The sequence below is a fragment of the Vombatus ursinus genome, unplaced genomic scaffold (genome assembly GCF_900497805.2).
Source record: "Vombatus ursinus unplaced genomic scaffold, bare-nosed wombat genome assembly UNPS02014813.1, whole genome shotgun sequence".
In the NCBI taxonomy this organism is placed as follows: Eukaryota; Metazoa; Chordata; class Mammalia; order Diprotodontia; family Vombatidae; genus Vombatus; species Vombatus ursinus.
The window spans coordinates 4204900-4222914 of NW_020954591.1; the positions used below are offsets into that span (position 1 = coordinate 4204900).

At 36.3% G+C, this 18015-nt stretch overlaps 1 protein-coding gene across 5 annotated transcripts in view; it reads right to left on the reverse strand.

Annotated features, from left to right (window-relative positions):
- The window catches only part of NBEA (neurobeachin), a 769899-nt gene that overhangs the window by 409636 nt on the left and 342248 nt on the right, over positions 1 to 18015 (reverse strand). For all 5 annotated transcript variants that reach the window (XM_027877685.1, XM_027877686.1, XM_027877684.1 and 2 more), the window contains one exon: positions 17274 to 17401. In XM_027877685.1, the coding sequence (XP_027733486.1) occupies positions 17274 to 17401 (128 nt within the window). The remainder of the gene's footprint in view (positions 1 to 17273; positions 17402 to 18015) is intronic.

The window sequence follows — 18015 nt, forward strand, 5'->3', positions numbered from 1 at the left end:
GAGAAGTGGACACTAAAAGGGATCAAAGAATCACAGATACAAAGTTAAATAAGAGACCTTAAATAAGTTTATCTAGTAACCCCCCTCATTTTAAAGTTAAGAAAACTGAGATCTATACAGGTAAAGTGATTTTCTTGAGGTTACACAGGTATATAAATAATAGAACCAATACCAGTCCCATGACTCAAGGTTGCCAGAACCACCATCGAGGGCACTTGCTGCATCCAGGCAGTATTCTTAAATATAATAAACTAGATAACAGCTAACATTAATAACTAAAATAACTATTTAATATTTGCCTCACAGCAGAAATGATAATATTTAAATATCACTTTAAGATTCGCAAAGTGCTTTATATATATATGACCTAATTTGATCCTTAAAAGAAATCTGTAAAGCAGGTTTCTTTGATCATCCATTTTACAAATGAGGAAACTAAGGCTAGCAGAGGTGAAGTGACTTATTCAAGGTTATACAGCTAGTAACTGTCTGAGGCAGGATTAAACCTCAGGTCTTCTTGACTCTAAGCTGCTGTGATTTTTTTATTCACAACTGCATGCACGTATCATAAATGTCATGAAATCACAGAGTTGGAGAATTTCAAAGATAATGGGTTCTTATAAATCATATATGCCAAACTTTTCATTTTATAGATGAGTCAACTGAGATAGTGGTGGTAGTAATAGTAGTAACAACTATTAACAACAATAGTGATGGATGATAGCTAGCATTTATTAAATAGCCACTACGTGCCAGCCACTATGCTAAGCTTTACAAATATTATCTCATTTGATCCTCACAACAACCCTGAGAGGTGGGTGCTATTATTATCCCCATTTTATAATCAAGGAAACTGAGGCAAACAGTGGATAAGTAACTTGCCCAAAATTATAGTGAGTGTCTAAGGTTGGATTTGAACTCAGGTCTTTCTGACTTCAAGGCACTTACCCTTGTTAGAGCCCTCGCTGCCCAGAAGGTCAAATGTCTTTTCTAAGATCACACTGGTCCTAGTGGAAGAGCTTCTTATCTCATGACCAATATATAGTATCAAAATGAAGTACAATAAATTGACAATGATATCAAACTTTAATTCTTTTTTGTTATGTTACTATTGTTTGCTCTGGAAAGAATTTGCCTTCAATTATTTAGATAAGGTTATACTTTGGGGAAGAGAATGAATAGGTCATAAATTCTTTAAGATTTAAAGTTCATGAATTCTTTAAGATAAAATTTACATTTTATGCAAATCTCTAGTCCTGAATAAGAAAACAGAAAGGAAATTTGGTTTAAGTACTCAAAAATAATTTTAAAACCTTTACACAGGGCAAATACAAGAATCACAAACAGTTATTAATAATTCAATTCAATAAATATTTATTAAAGCATTTACTACATGCCAGGCACTGTACCAAGTGCTGGGCACACAAATAATAAATAGAAAGTCCTTGTCCTTAAGTAGCTTACAATCAATATCGGAAGATAATACACCAAAGGAAACTGGGAAGGGAGGAGGAGGGGGGCAGAGAAGGTACCCAGCATAGGAGCAAGATGATGGTGGTGTCCAAGCCAAGCCAACCCTGTACGAAATGGTTGGGCTATGAGCCCTTTGGGCCCTCTTTAATGGGGGCTTTGGGAGGAGTTTTTTTTGCTCCCCCCTCCAGCCCTCCAATCAGAGGGACAGAGAATACTGAGGGTACTGATCAGGTGTGAATACATAGCTGGTACAGTCTCCACAATAATAACTTTCCTGATAACGAGCTTTTCCTAGGAGCATGACGATGATGGAGTTGAATCCAAGGAATGCAGCTGGTGGGAAATGATTATTAAGACTGGATCGGTTTGAAATTTTGCTCAAATTTGAAGAAAGTATTTCAGAAAATGAACTAAAATTTTATTTATTTATAAAGATGATAAATTATATGAAACACTGAATTTAGTATAAACTTATTTAAATCATCTTAAGTATGAAAATAAGAATTTTTCTGGGGTTTTTACTTAATTATAAGTAATTTTATTCAATTTGCATGTAATGAAGGTAAAAATTACCTGCCTTATTTACGTTTTTCAATTAAAATATTCTAATATAACCACAAAAACATTTCCATATATAAAGTAAAACAGAAAACACAGATTGTATGTGAAATCATAAATCTATTCCACACTACTTGCCTTTAAAAAAAAAACCCATAAAATAAATTTAACTAGTAACTTTTAAAACTGTTCTGCTTATATGTGCTTCTTTCAAAAATTCTTTCTGCAATTTTCTGTGTACTTTTTTTTTTGCAGGGTTTACTTTTTTTTTAAATTAATTTATTTTGATTTCTCAACAATCACTTCCATAAGCTTTTGAGTTTTAAATTTTTCTCTCCCTCCCTCCTTACCTCCCTCCCCAAGATAGCACGCAATCTGATATAGGCTATACATATACATTCCTGTTAAACATATTTTCACATTAGTGATGCTGTAAGTAAGAACTCGAACTAATAGGAGGAATCACCAGAAAGAGGAAACAAAACACAACGGAAGAAAAAAAAGTAGCAAATAGTATGCTTTGATCTGCATTCAAACTCCATAGTTTTTTTTTTTTGGATGAGGATAGCATTTGCCATCATGAGATTTTTGGAGATGTCTTAGATCCTGATGTTGCTGGGAAGGCTTAAGTCTATCAATATTACTCATCCTACAACATGGCTGTTACTGTATACAAAGTTCTCCTGGTTCTGCTCACTTCACTTAGCATCAAACCATATAAGTCTTTCCAGGTTTTTCTGAAGTCTGCCTGTTCATCATTTCTTACAGCACAATAGTATTCCATTACATTCATATATCACATTCACAGTTATAATTACTACCTGTGTCTTTCCAACCTTCCCCGCCTCCCTTCTTTTAGCCCCCTCCCTCTTCTTTCCCCTTTTCCCTCCTACTGCCTATAGGACATGTTAGATTTCTATACCTAACTGATTATGTTATTCCCTTCGTAAGTCAAATGTGATGAGAGTAAGATTCAAACAATGCTCCACTCCCTCCCTTCTTTCCCTCTGCTGTAATAGGTTTTTGTGCCTTTTCCTGTAATGTAATTTACCCTTGTAAAATTTACCCTCCTCCTTTCCTTTTCTCTAAGTACATTTTCTTAGTTAGATCAGATTAATCCACTTACTTGGATCCATTTAACCTACTTGATTAGATTTTTTTCATTACATCAAAGTCAATTTATACCCACCCCCTTTAACATGGCATAATAACAATACAGTTCTCAAGGGTTACAAGTGTCATCTTCCCTTGTAGGGATGTGAACAGTTTGCCCTTACTAATAACATAACTGTTTCTTTCTGTCCCGCTTACCTTTTTATATCTCTCTTGAGTCTTGTATTTGAAGATCAAATTTTCTGTCGAGCTCTGGTCTTTTTATCAGGAAGGTATGGAAGTTCCCTATTTTGTTGAATATCCATCTCCTCCCCTGAAAGATCATGCTCATTTTATCTGGGTAGTTGATCCCTGGTTATAATCCAAGTTCCTTTGCCTTACAGAATATCATATTCCATGGCCTACAGTCTTTTAATGTAGAAGCTGCAAGGTCCTGTGTAATCCTGACTGTGGTTCCATATTTAAATTGTTTCTTTCTGGCTGCTTGCAGTATTTTTTCTTTGACCTGGTAATTTTGGAATTTGGCTACCATATTCCTTGGTGTTTTCAATTCGGGATCTCTTTCAGAAAGGATCAGTTGATTCTTTCTATGGCTATTTTACCCTCTGGTTCTCAGGGCAGTTTTCCTTTATGATTTCCTGAAAGATACTGTCCAGGCTCTTTTGTTCATTGTGATTTTCAGGTAGACCAATAATTTTTAAATTGTCTCTCCTGGATCGATTTTCTAGGTCAGTTGTTTTACCAATGAGGTATTTTACATTTTCATCTATTTGACTGATTCTTGCTGTCTCATAGAGTCATTGGTTTCCATTTGCCCAATTCTAATTTTTAATAAATTGTTTTCTTCTATTAGATTTTGTACCTCCTTCCCCATTTAGCCAATTGTATTTTTTAGGGATTTGTTTTCTTCAGTGTACTTTTTTTTTTCCAGTTGGCCAACTGCATTTTTTTTAATGGGGAAATCTTTTTTTTTTTTTTTTTAATTTTATTTTAGGTAATTGGGGTTAAGTGACTTGCCCCAGGTCATACAGCAAGTGTCAAGGGTTTGGTCTGAGGCCAAATTTGAACTCAGGTCCTCCTGACTTCAGGGTTGGTATTCTATCCACTGCTCCACCTAGATGCCCTGCCAATTGCATTTTTTAAGGACTTGTTTTTTAGTTAATTTTTGTTCTTCCTTTTCCAAGCTATAGACTTTCCCTTGCATACCTCTCATTTCTTTTCCCATTTTTTCTTCTACCTTGCTCATTTGATTTTTAAAATCCTTCTTGAGCTCTTCTAAGAAGGCTTTTTGGGCTTCAGACCAGTTCATATTCCCTTCTGAGGTTCCAGATGTAGGTTTGTTGACAATGTTGTCCTCTTCAGAATTTCTGCCTTGATCTTCACTGTTCCCATAATATGAATCTATAGGACATTTCTTTTTGCTCATGGTGTTTGTTTATTTCCTGGCCTTTAAAGAGATTGAGCTCTCCTGCTGGGGAGCAGAGGGCACTGACCCAAGCTTCTTCTGTTGAGAGCCTAGCACCTGGTCATTAGCTTTGTGTGCTGGGGCCTCCAATGTTGGCAGTTGGTGGATGTAGGGTTGTGGCAGCTTACCTGGTGTTGGGCAGGAATCAGCAACACTGGAATTCTAGGGGCAGGATTGGGTAGTGTGGCTCTTGGAGATTTCCTGCTCACCTGGGCCTTTCCTTCCTTTCACTTTCTTCAGCTCCTTTCAGATGGATGTTGTAGGGTGTTTATCCACCTGGGGCCCCTTGGAGCACTGCTTCTCTTAGTTTTGCTGAGGCACTGGGAGAGCCAGTTGCTGTAGAATGCCAAGACACCTGGTGGTTTTCCAAGTTGGTTTCCACCAGTTTCCTCATCCCTTACTGAGGTACTGAGGGTCCAAGTGTTGGTGTCTGCCTGTTCCACCACCTGGGTTTCAGGATCTCTTCCTGTTATGCTGAGGTGGGGCTTGCTGCTAGCTTGCTGGGACTCCTCCCATTCTGTACTGCTCCCCTTCCCCCAGGGGAAGAGGGGCCTTTCCTGTCAATCCTTCAAGCTACCTGCGTTACTGGACTGCTGCACTCCATCTTTCTTCTGGTTCAGCTGTTTCAGGGTTTTTCCTGGGGTGATATTTTCTGGGCTTTCAGAGGTTAATAAGGGGGGGTAAGAGCACCTCACCTCTTACTCCGCCATCTTGGCTCCCACTGTGTACTTTTAAAAATGTTTCAATAATCTTTTCTTTATTCTTCTTTTAATTTTATCTATGGCATGACCATAAATACCTCATTTCTCCTCCACCACAATTAAAAACATAAAAAGATAAATCATCAAATAAAACAAATCCACACCAGGACCAGAACTTCATCTCTTTCAGCACAATGAATCTATTACCTTTCTTTCAGGAAGTGGGTCACATAATTCATCACCTCTAGACACATAATTCAACATTCCTTGTTGTTGTTAACACACAAACTGTTTTTCTGGTTCTGTTAATTTTAATCTGCACAAGTTCTTACTTCCCAGGATTCTCTAAAATAATCTATTTTGTCACTTTGCATGGCATAATGATATTTCATTACATTCTTTTACCATAACATGTTCAGCCATTCCCCAATCTAAGAGACTCCTTTCCTTTCCAGATGTTTTCTTTCCTTTTCCCTGCTTTTATTCCTTCTTTTGGGAATAAGAAGGTTGTTTAACTTGCAGAATACTCCCTCCCCAGATTCCTCCTCTGCTAACTGGCCCTCTCTCTCTGCTTCTTTCTTTCTTAAGATTTGTGCATTTCTATACCAAACATGTGTTTTTCAATCCGGCTGTGTCAGGTTCAGATAAGAATAAGGTTCATCTGCTGCCAGCTACCACCACTTCTTTTTGCATGTTTGCATACTTCTTTCATGAATCCAAATTAAGATAAATAGTAAGGTCCACCCAAGTTTCCCTCTTTGCTTCTCCAGTGTATTTCTTTTATTCTCCCTTTTTCTTTCCCCTCAGAGCACTTAGGGAAAAACCAATCTAATCCCAGAGTGAAGTGAGTTGTTTCTTAATTAGTCTACGAAATATCCTTTGAAGAAGGTTCTGAGAGATACCAGTTTCTTCTCCCCTAGCAAAATATTAACCCTTTATTGACAAGTCTCTTCCAATTCTTCATAGAAAAAACTTCTTAGATTTTTATTGACTCTTACATTTGCATTAAATGTTGGAAATTCCTCTATTTGATTAAATTTTCATTTATTTCCCATTTATTTGGACAGTTTTTTAGGACAAGTTATTTATCTTTTGCCATACTATATTCCAAGGTTTTTTTATGACTTATTATAGAAGCCACCAGGTCTTAGGTGATACTGATTGTGATTCCTTACCATTTTAAAGCCTTCTTTCTGGATGCCTCAAGTATTTTTTCCTTTTACCTAGAAGCTCTAGATTTTAACTATGACATTCCTTACACTTTTCCTTTTTGGATTTCCTTCAGAAGGTAAAGAGTGGATTCTTTCTAGTTCCATTTTGCCCTCTTGCTCTAAAAGATCTGAGTAGTGTTAATTTTTGATTTCTTGAAACAGAGGGCATAAGATTTTTTCCCCTATAATTTTCAGGGAATCTTATAATTCTTAAATTCTTCAATTATTTCTCCTTGATAAGTTTTATAGTTCAATTGTTCTTGCAATAGGTAGATTACATTTTTTAAAAATTTCATTTCATTTTAATATGTCTTGCTATGTCATAGAGTCACTGACTTCTGTTTAGTCTCTTTTGATTTTCAGGGAGTTTATACTTGGGTCAGGCTTAAAATGTTCTGTGCTTAATTATTTATTCTCCCTCTAATTCTTTCCTGCAGAGATTTTATTTTATTTTTTTAAATCTCTTTCTTTATCTCTTCTAGGTATTTATGTAGTCCTTCAGTAAAATTCGTTTTTCTGTTGTCTCTTGCAATTGTTACTCTCTACTAAATTTAATTTTTGATATCATGTGCTACAATAAATCTTTATATATTCTGTATTTTACTGTGTTTACTCATCTCTTCAGCATTAGTTCCTAAATCTGATGTTTGTGCCACAGTCAGGCTTCACCTGCTGCTATACCTATGGATTATGTAGTTAACCCTGCTTATCTTGATCTGGGTCATCTGGATTCCTTCACCTGATTTCTACCTCCCAGGGTTCCCCTGGGATATTTGAGTTACAGAGTGCTGAATTTTTGGTAGCTCATGTGTAGAAGAAATTAACCCAATTTCTCATTGGGTTTACTGATAATTATTGAATTTGTTGTGATTTTTAAAAAGTTATTTATTTGTTTGGCTGTAATAGGTGTGTAGGTACTGGTTTGCCTGTCTCCATTTAGGCAGCAATCTGGGCAAGAAATCTAGCTTCCTTATTTCTCACGGTTTTTAAAGACCAAATAGCTTCAGAATATATACCCACATTATATATCTAATAATAAGAAATAATAATTAATAATATTTATTATGTTATATAATTATATTTATAATAAATAATAAATTATAATAATAAAATCTAATAGAAGAAAACCATTTGTTAAAAATTAGAATTGGGCAAATGGAAGCTAATGATTCAATGAGAGAGCAAGAATCAGTCAAACAAAAACAACAGGATGAAAAAATAGATGAAAATGTAAAATACCTCATTGGTAAAACAGCTGACCTACAAAATCGATCCAAGAGAGACAATTTAAAAATTATTGGTCTACCTGAAAATCACAATTAACAAGAGCCTGGACAGTATCTTTCAGGAAATCATAAAAGAAAACTGCCCTGAGGTCCTACAACCAGAGGGTAAAACAGATATAGAGATCCCAAATTGAAAACAATAAGGAATACAGCAGCCAAATTCCAAAATTACCAGGTCAAAGAAAAAATACTGCAAGCAGTCAGAAAGAAACAATTTAAATATCATGGAACCACAGTCAGGATTACACAGGACCTTGCAGTTTCTACATTAAAAGACCGTAGGCCATGGAATATGATATTCTGTAAGGCAAAAGAGCTTGGATTACAATCAAGGATTAACTACCCAGCTAAAATGAGCATAATTTTTCAGAGGAGGATGAGCATTCAACAAAATAGGGGACTTCCAAATCCTCCTGATAAAAAGACCAGAGCTCAATAGAAAATTTGATCTTTAAATACAAGACTTAAGAGAGACATAAAAAGGTAAATGGGACAGAAAGAAACATGTTATTAATAAGGGCAAACTGTTTACATCCCTACAAGGGAAGATACACTTGTAACCCTTGAGAACTGTACTGTTATTACACCATGTTAAACAGAGTGGGTATAAGTTGATGAAATGATTAAAAAAAAAAATCTAATCAAGTAGGTTAAATGGATCCAAGTAAGTGGATTAATCTGATCTAACTAAGAAAATATACTGACAGAAAAGGAAAGGAGGAGGCAGACAAGGTTAAATTACATTACAGGAAAAAGGCACAAAAACCTATTACAGCAGGGGAAAAGAAGGCAGGGAGATGAGCACTGTTTGAATCTTACTCTCATCAGATTTGGCTCAAGAAAGGAACAAAATAATCTTTTAGATACTAATATTGATACACTTAACCCTTCTCAGCAATACAAGAATCTAAGATATCTCCAAAGTTCTCATGATGCAAAATGCTATCCACATCCAAAGAAAGAACTATGGAGTTTGAATGCAGATTGAAGCATACTATTTGCTATTTTTTTCTCCTTCTGTTGTGTTTTGTTTCCTTTTTCTGGTGGTTCTTCCTATTGGTTATAATTCTTACTTACAACATCATTAATGTGAAAATATGTTTAATAGAAATGTATATGTATAGCCTATATCATATTGCGTGTTGTCTTTGGGAGGGAGGAGGGAAGGGAAGGAGAGAAAAATTTAAAACTCAAAAGCTTATGGAAGTGATTGTTGATAAATCAAAACAAATTAATAAAGAAAAGAATAGGGATAAATGTTTAGGTGGAGCTAAGATGGCGGAGTAAAAGTAGTAAAAGCACTTGAGCTATCCCTCAAACCCCTCCAAATATTTGTAAAAAATGACACTAAACAAACAGAGAACCCAAAAAAAGACAGAGTAAAACAAATTTCCAGCCCAAAACAACCTGGATGGTCAACAAGAAGGGTCTGTTGTCCTGGGTTGAGAGAGGAGAGCATATTAGCATGGGCCATGCTGCTGGTCCAGCAACCTGGAGCAGCCCTCAGTGGACTGAATCAAGGGGAGCTTTGGTGGTTTCCAGACTTCTCAACCCACAAACACTAAAGACATCATAGAAGGTGAGAGACAGAGGAGTGTGGTCCAGCCCTGGCACTGCATGGGGTGGTGGCCACAGCAGCAGTGGTTGCTTCCAGAGTTCTTGGCCCACAGACGTTGGGGAGGATCAAGCGGCTGATCTGAGGGGGATTGCAGGGATCTCTTTGTTAGAGCTGAGGCAGGATTCTCTTGCTTTGCCCGTGCCTGGACCTGGGTCCCAGTCCTGGTTGGCAGTCCTGGGGTGAGGAGGAGCACTAGCATAACAGAACTTGTAGTAGCAGTGGAGAGGGAACTCTCCTCTCACTTCCAAGGCAGAAAAGAGTGCCTGTGGTCACCTACAAACCAGAGTACAGGCCAAGAGAAGAGGAAACACCTCTCCTTAGATCATGCCACTTGGAAGAACTGAAAACTTATAGGTCCCTAGAAGTATCTCTGAAAACAGCTGTACAAAACCCCTGAAGCTTGGGACAGTACACCTCCACATTGGAAGCAGACCACAACTTAACAAAGAGTTAAAAAGTCTAGTGACTGGCTGGGAAGATGAGCAAATGAGTTAACAGCTTGCTAAAAAAGAACCCCCCCAAAATGCTAAAGAAAATAACACCTTAACAAATAGATTAGACCAAATGGCAAAAGAGGTCCAAAAAGCCAATGAGAAGAAGAATGCCTTAAAAAGCAGAACTGGCCAAATGGAAAAGGAGACCCAAAAGCTCACTGAGGAAAGTAATTCCTTAAAAATTAAAATGGAGCAAACGCATGCTAATGACTCTATGAGAAATCAAGAAATTATAAAACAAAACCAAAAGAATGAAAAAATAAAAGACAATGTGAAATATCTCAGTGGAAAAATAACTCACCTGGAAAATAGACTCAGGAGAGATAACTTAAAAATTATTTGACTACCTGAAAGCCATGATCAAAAAAAGAGCCTAGACATCATCTTTCAAGAAATTAGCAAGGAAAACTGCTCTCATCTTCTAGTACCAGAGGGTAAAATAGAATTTGAAAGAATCTACCGATGACCTCATGAAAGGGATCCCAAAAGGAAAACTCCCAGGAATATTATAGCCAAATTCCAGAGTTCCCAGGTCAAGCAAGCAAGCTGGAAAGAAACAATTCAATTATTGTGGAAACACAATCAGGACAACACAAGATTTAGCAGCTTCTACATTAAGGGAGCAGAGGGCTGGGAATATGATATTCTGGAGGTCAAAGGAGCTAGGATTAAAACCAAGAATCACCTTCCCAGCAAAACTGAGTGTAATCAATGAAAGGGGGAATTTGATTTTCAATGACATAGAGGGATTTAACGCATGCTTGAGAAACCAGAGTTAAAAAGAAAAAAGGACTTTCATATACAAGACTGAAGAGAAGCATGAAAAGGTAAACAGGAAAGAGAAATCATAAGTGACTCATTAAAGTGGAACTGTTTACATTCCTACATGGAAGGATGATATTTGTAACTCCTGAGACCTTTCTCATTATTAGGGCAGTTGGAGGGAACATATATAGACAGAGTGCACAGGATGAGTTGAATATGAAGGAATGATATCTAAAAAAAGAAAATTAAGGGGTGAGAGAGGAAATGTACTGGGAGAGGGAGAAAGGGAGAGGTAGAATGTGGTAAATTATCTCACATAAAAGAGGCAAGAAAAAGCTTGTACGGTGTAGGGGTTGAGGGGGAAAGATGAGAAGGAATGAGTGAACTTTACTCTCATTGGATTTGGCTTGAGGGAATGATACACACACTCAATTGCATACGGAAATCTATCTTACCATACAGGAAAGTGGGGGGGGGGGATAAGAGAGGGAGGGGTGATAGAAGGGAGGGGTGATAGAACGTAGGAGGTAATCAGAAGCAAATACTTTTGAGGAGGGACAGGGACAAAGGGGAGAATACAATAAATGGGGGCCAGTATAGGATGGAAGGAAATATAGTCTTACAGCATGACTATTATGGAAGTGTTTTTCATGATTGCACATGTATAGCCTACGTCGAATTGCTTGCCTTTGCAATGACGGTGTGTGGGGAGAAAGGAGGGGAGAGAATTTAGAACTCAAAATTTTAGAAATTAATGTTAGAAATTGTTTTTACATGCAACTGAGAAATAAGACACACAGGCAAAGGGGTACAGAAATCTTTCTTACCCTACAGGAAAATAGAAAGGGAAGGGGATGAAATAATGGGGAGGTAATAGAAGGGAAAACAGACTGGGTAAAGGGGGAATCAGAATGCAGGCTGTCATGGGGTGGGGGAGGGAAGGGATGTGGAGAAATTTTGGAACTCAAAATCTTGTGGAAGTGAATGTTGAAAACTAAAAATAAATAAATAAGTAAATAAATAAATGATATGACAAAAAAGCTATGTTTTATTCATAGATGGCAACTTACTAATTCCATTAAACCTAAAATATTACAAAGCATTAAAAAAAAAAAAGCAGAATAGGCCAAATGGAAAAGGAGGTACAAAAATTGACCAAAGAAAATTACTCCTTAAAAAACAAATTGGGCAAACAGAAAAAGAGGTACAAAAGCTCACTGAAGAAAATAATTCCTTAAAAATTAAAACTTGGCAAGTAGAAGCTAATGACTCCATGAAATATCAAGAAACAATAAAAGTTTAAAAAAATGAAGAAAAAAAAGAAGAAAACATGAAATATCTCATCAGAAAACCAACTGACCTGTAAGACAGATGTGTGTTGACTCTTCGTGACTCCATTTGGGGTTTTCTCGGCAAAGGTATTAGAATGGTTTGCCATTTCCTTCCCCTGCTCATTTTATAGAAGAGGACATTGAGGCAAACTGGGTCAAGTGACTTACCCAGGATCACACAGTTAGTTAAGTGCGGGAGGCCACATTTGAACTCAGGAAGGTAAGTCTTTCTGACTTCAGGCCTAGCACTCCATATATTGCACTACCTAGCTGCCCCAAGACTATAGATACAGGGGAGGTAATTTAAGAATTATTCAACTATCTGAAAGTCAGTATCAGAGAAAAAGCCTAGATATCACATTTCAAAAAATTATAAAGAAAAACTGCCTTGATATCATAGATCCAGAAGAAAATTGATAGAATCCATCAATCACTTTCTGAAAAAGATCCCAAAATGAAAACCCCCAGGAATATTAAATCCAAATTCCAGAACTCCCAGAACATGAAGAAAATACTGCAAGCAGTCAGAAAGAAATTATTCAAATATCGTGGAGTCACAGTCAGAATCACACAAGATTTAATAGCTTCCATGTTAATTGAGTAGAGGGCTTGAAATGATATTCTGGAAGGCAAAGAAGCTATGATTATCAAGAATAACCTACCCAGCAAAAATGAGTATAATCCTTCAAGGGAAAAAAAGTCAATATTTCATAAAGTAGAGGACTTTTAAGCATTCCTGATGAAAAGAACAGAGGTGAATAGAAAATTTGACATTCAAACAGAAGACTCAAGAGAAGCATAGAAAGGTAAACATGAAAGAGAAATCATATGGAACTCAATAGAGTTAAACTGTTTATGTTCCTGTATGGGAAGATGATACATGTAATGCCTAAGAATATTATTATTATTATTTTGGGGGATTAGAAGGAATTTACATAGATGTGGGTGTAAGCCAATTATGTGGGAATGATTTAAAAAAAATATAGGACTGAGAAAGGGGAATCCACTGGGAGAAGGGGTAAAGGAGAGGTAGGATGGGAAAATTTTCTCACATAAATGCAGTATACAACAAAGTGCTTTTATAGTGGAGAGAAAAGAAGACAGGCAGGCAATACTTAAATCTCACTCTCATAAGAATTGGTTCGAAGAGGGAAGACTACATATACACATTCATTTGGGTACAGAAATCTATCTATACAGGAAAAGGGCAGGAGGAATGGGAAAAGAGAGGGCAGATTAAGGTAGACAGTGGTCAGAAGCAAAAAAGACTTTTGAGGAGGGACAGGTTAGAAAGGGATAGAGAAGGATAAACAGAAGAAAAGAGGATGAAGGGAAATATTTGGCAATCATAGCTATGAATTGGAATGGCATGAACTCACCCATAAAACAGAAGGTGATAGCAGAATCGATTAGAAACTAGAATCTAACAATATGTTGGTTACAAGAAACACAGTTGAAACAGAAAGATCCAGTGCCAGGGTCTTTTACTGTAATAGGGGATTAGTGCACAGTAACAGCAATATTATAATGTTGACCAACTGTAAAAGATCCCTCAGATCTTCCCTGAATGCTCATGTGTCCAAGGGATTGAAAGAAATGGGAAAATCATGTTGATCGCATCTCCTCCTATCTTTTCCAGGACCTGTCTCTAATTATCACCCTCTATCCCCCAATTAAAAACTCTCTATCCTTAAAGTCTACTCATCTACTAATTCCTGATGCCCATTGACTCTTAAAACAATTTTTACTTCAGTCTACTATTCTTTCAAATTATTGTCCTATATCTCCCCTTCTTTCTAAAGTCAAATTCTTATAACAAACTATCTATATTTTCCACTTAATCTTCTAAAGTCCTTACTATCTGGCTTCTGACCCAATCAATCAACTGAAAAACTTTCTCTCCGCGACTTTGTATATTCCTGGAATGCAACAATTCCTTACTTCTGCTTCTTAGAGAGTCTTAAGCTTGATTCAAACTTAGGGTGTCCACTGTCAGGTTCTCAACCTTTGCTTCCTCATATGGTCACATCGTGACCATGAATAACTGTCACACACCAAGCCCATCTGATTGTGACTGACAGTTCCATGTAATTTTCAGTACATCTAGACAACCCTCAAGCACTACGAGGGCCCAACACATTATTTGAGAATAGATGGTAGCACTCTCTCTATCCTCATGTAACCTTATACTGACTTCTCTGTTTACATGGTGCATCTCCAGTTAGAACTTAAGCCCTAGAAGAGGAGGAATTGTGTGTTTTTTTTTCCTTTGTTTCTCCAAGTCTTTGCATAGTACCTTATACTGTAGGTACTTAATAGTTATTTAATTGCAGAACAAAAGCCTTGGGAGTAGAAGGACATGATTGCAGGTTAAGTTTCTGAAGGGCTATTACATATGAGAAATTTGAATGGATCTGCTTGGCCCTAGGAAAGACCTAGGGATATACCGAGGAGCAAATTTGGGCTTGGGATAAGATTCAAGATTAAAGACCTAAAGATTAGGGCTGGCTAAAAATGTAATAGTTGCCTCAGGATGTAGCGGGTTCCTAATCACTAATCACTTAAGTGAGAATTAAGATAACCACTTCCTGGCCTCTACAACTCCTTTCAACTCTGTGATTCTATAAATCTCTAAATGTCTTCAGGTAATGTATTATTAATTCCCATGTGACCTTCTGGCAAATACCACTGTATACTGTTATACCTTGGCTTATCTATGAGAGATAAAAACATTATTGCATAATGATACTGCAATCTGAATTAGATGTTTCATATCCTAAAATTCATAAAATCATTAAAAACCATAATCAATAAGAACAGCAGTTCTTCTTTGGTATATATGGTACTACCAAAAATGGGATATTCACTTTTTGGGTATAGTCAAGCGGGAAAACCTTTTGTGTATGGATTGGAAGAGATAAACTACTGATTTTGTCCCTTTCCAACTCTCAAAATTTGTGAGAAGTGAACTCCTTTCAAAAAAGAGACAACTGGTGGTGCAGCAGATAGACAACTGGGTCTAGAATCAGGAAGACCTGAGTTTAAATCTGGTCTCAGACATTTACCAGCTGTCCGACCTAGGGAAAATCACTTGACCTCTGTTTGCCTATTTCCTCAACCATAAAATAGGATAATCTCGGAGGGTTGTTGTGAGGATCAAATGACAAAATATTTGTGAAAAGCAATTTACACATTGCCTGGCACATAGTAGGTGTTATATCAATGTTTATTCCTTTCCCTATCCCAAAAGAGTATTCAACTGGACTTCAGATAAGTATTGTTTCCAAAGTATTCAAATTTGGCCAAGAAATATGAAATCACAGCAGAGCAAATTATAAATAATGCCCATTGTTTATGAATAGCTTTAAGTGGGTTGCACTTTATTTCTATAGAATCACACATGGTAAATTGATTAAAATGGACTACAGTTTATTTTAGATGATCTTAATACAAAAAAAACAGAAAATTTTAATAAAACAATGTTAGTTTGTATTATAAAGAATACAAAAAAGAAAGGTTGCCAAACATAAGCTAATTACTGCTTGAAAAGGCAACTTACAAGTTTCTAAAGAGTAACTGAAATATTAAATATAATATTTAATTAATAAAAAAAGGTTGTTACAATTTCCTTAAAACAATAATAATTGTGACCCTAACTCCCCCAGGCTCTTAAAGGTAAGTTTCATGCCTAGTCTTGCTGGGAACCAATTCTCTATTACATTTACTGCAATTATCTAATTGTTCCCCAAGGTAACTATCTTCTCCCCTTCCTTTCCAGAAATATTTATGTGTTATCTTCCCTCATTAGAATGTAGACTCTTTGACAGCAGCAACTGCCTTCTTTGGTTATACTTGTATCATCAGCTCTTAACACAGCGCCTAGCAAATGTAAAGATCTTAAATGCTTTACCTCCCTTCTCATCAGGGATACTAACCTAATCACTGACCTAATTTCAGCTTTATTAAATGAAAGAATGACAAATTTAATAATAACCTTTACGTGCAAAGCATTCTGCTATCATTTTTCTGTATGGACCAGTCAAGGGCGGTTGCTGGATACTCAATCAGTAAATATTTATCAAGTGCCCAACATGCATGCTTAATAATACGTGCAAAGCATTGGGGATATAAAGACTGATAAAAAATAGTTCTTGCTCTCAAGGAGCTCATAGTCTAATGAGGGAGACAACATATACTTTGCTAAGACAACAAGCTTAAGACAATGAATATTCTGGAGGCAAGCAGTTTGCTATTGTAAATTAACAATTTGGTGTATTTTGAAGATGCTTTTGATTACTATTCACATTTAGGCTTCCTCATTCCTTTTTAATAAATTTGTCCAGAACAGAGAGGTGAAGTAAAAAAAAAGGTGGTAGTAACCATGTTGGAGAAAAAAGACAGGGACCTAGTCTACATGTAGCTAAGTAGCAGGATAAAGTGAATAGCTAGCTAGCACAGTGTCTGGTACATATTAGGCACTTAATAAATGATTGCTGACTTGATGCGGATAGCTACATATACAGTGGCCTTCTCAGTGTGATACAGAAAGGGCACAGGTAAGTCGTATTGAAAAGATTAGGATACACTCCCACAAAACATAATAGTTTCATTTCTTTTTCTCATTTCTAAATTTATGTTCACCAAGAATTAGTTCTCATTGACTTTTTTTTAATTAAGTTCTGTTCTGATCGATCACAGAATAATGAGGACTGATTGGAGAAACATACCTTTTGCCCAATTCTTATGCATAGATACAAATGCTATATATGTGCTGTTTTCCCAGTTCCTTCCTACTTGACCTCCTAGAATGTGCTTTTTATTAATTTTCTTTAGACATTTATTAAATTATGCTCCTTACTGCATATGAAATTACTTAACTGACTCAATGAAATTTAATTCAGGAAACATTTATTAGACACTTCACAGTGTCATGTGGGTTGATTAGTGGTTGCTTTCTGATGAGGTTCCCCACCATCCTGTCCTGGTTTTTCTCTTGATCCAGAGAACACATTTCTGAAATAGCTAACCAGGGCTTAAAGTTGTAGTCTGTGGTTCTGGAACAAAGAAGATATTGATTTTCCTTTCTATATATACGTATGCAAGTTATTTCTACCATCACCAGATATCACATGTCATTAGTAATTATTTCTTTCAAAAATACACACCGCCTCAAAGCACACAGGTTAATATACAGGAAAAATACTTAATATAGACATAGCAAAAAGAAAAAGAAAAAAGAAAAGAAAAAGAAACTGTACCTTCAATCAACAGCTCTTGTCCATGACTACCAAGTAGTGTGCGAGAGAGGAATGGGGCAAAGTCTACAAATATTTCACGAAGAAGAGGGGCAACTTTTTCTAAAGCTCTTTCAAGTTTTGCAGTGATGCTGTTAAAAATAAGATATGAAAACTAATTAACACAAATAATCACAAATAGTAATGATGTTCATGTCATGCTTTAAAAGTTTCAGGTTGCTTTATATATATTTTACTATTCAAGTCTCACAACAGTCCTATGATATAAATATTATTATCCTTATTTTCAAAATGAGGAAACCAAGGATCATAGAAGTAAAATGACTTGCCCAAGGTTCCATAAATAGAAAATAACAGGTGGTAGAATTTGCATCCAAATGTTTCTGCCTTCAAACCCAACATTATACTCACTATACCACATCCCTAAGTTTAACTTTTAATTTACCTTTTTTTCCCCCAAAAAGGTTATCAAAGCATAATTCTTTACCCAATCAATATATTGGAGACCAATGTCATGAAAGCTGATGATGAAAAACAAAACACAATTTCTCATAGACATAGAAGAATGCTTGAAATGCCTGCATCAAAGTGAAATGGAGTCCTGCAAATTTCAAAGCTCTATATAGTAAGAATAGCTATAAGAGTCGACACTAGAATCTCTAACCTGGGAAGTCTATAACCTTGTCATAAATGAAAGTTCCATATAAATGGGTTTCCATTTCTTAGTTGGGTATTAGAGATGGAT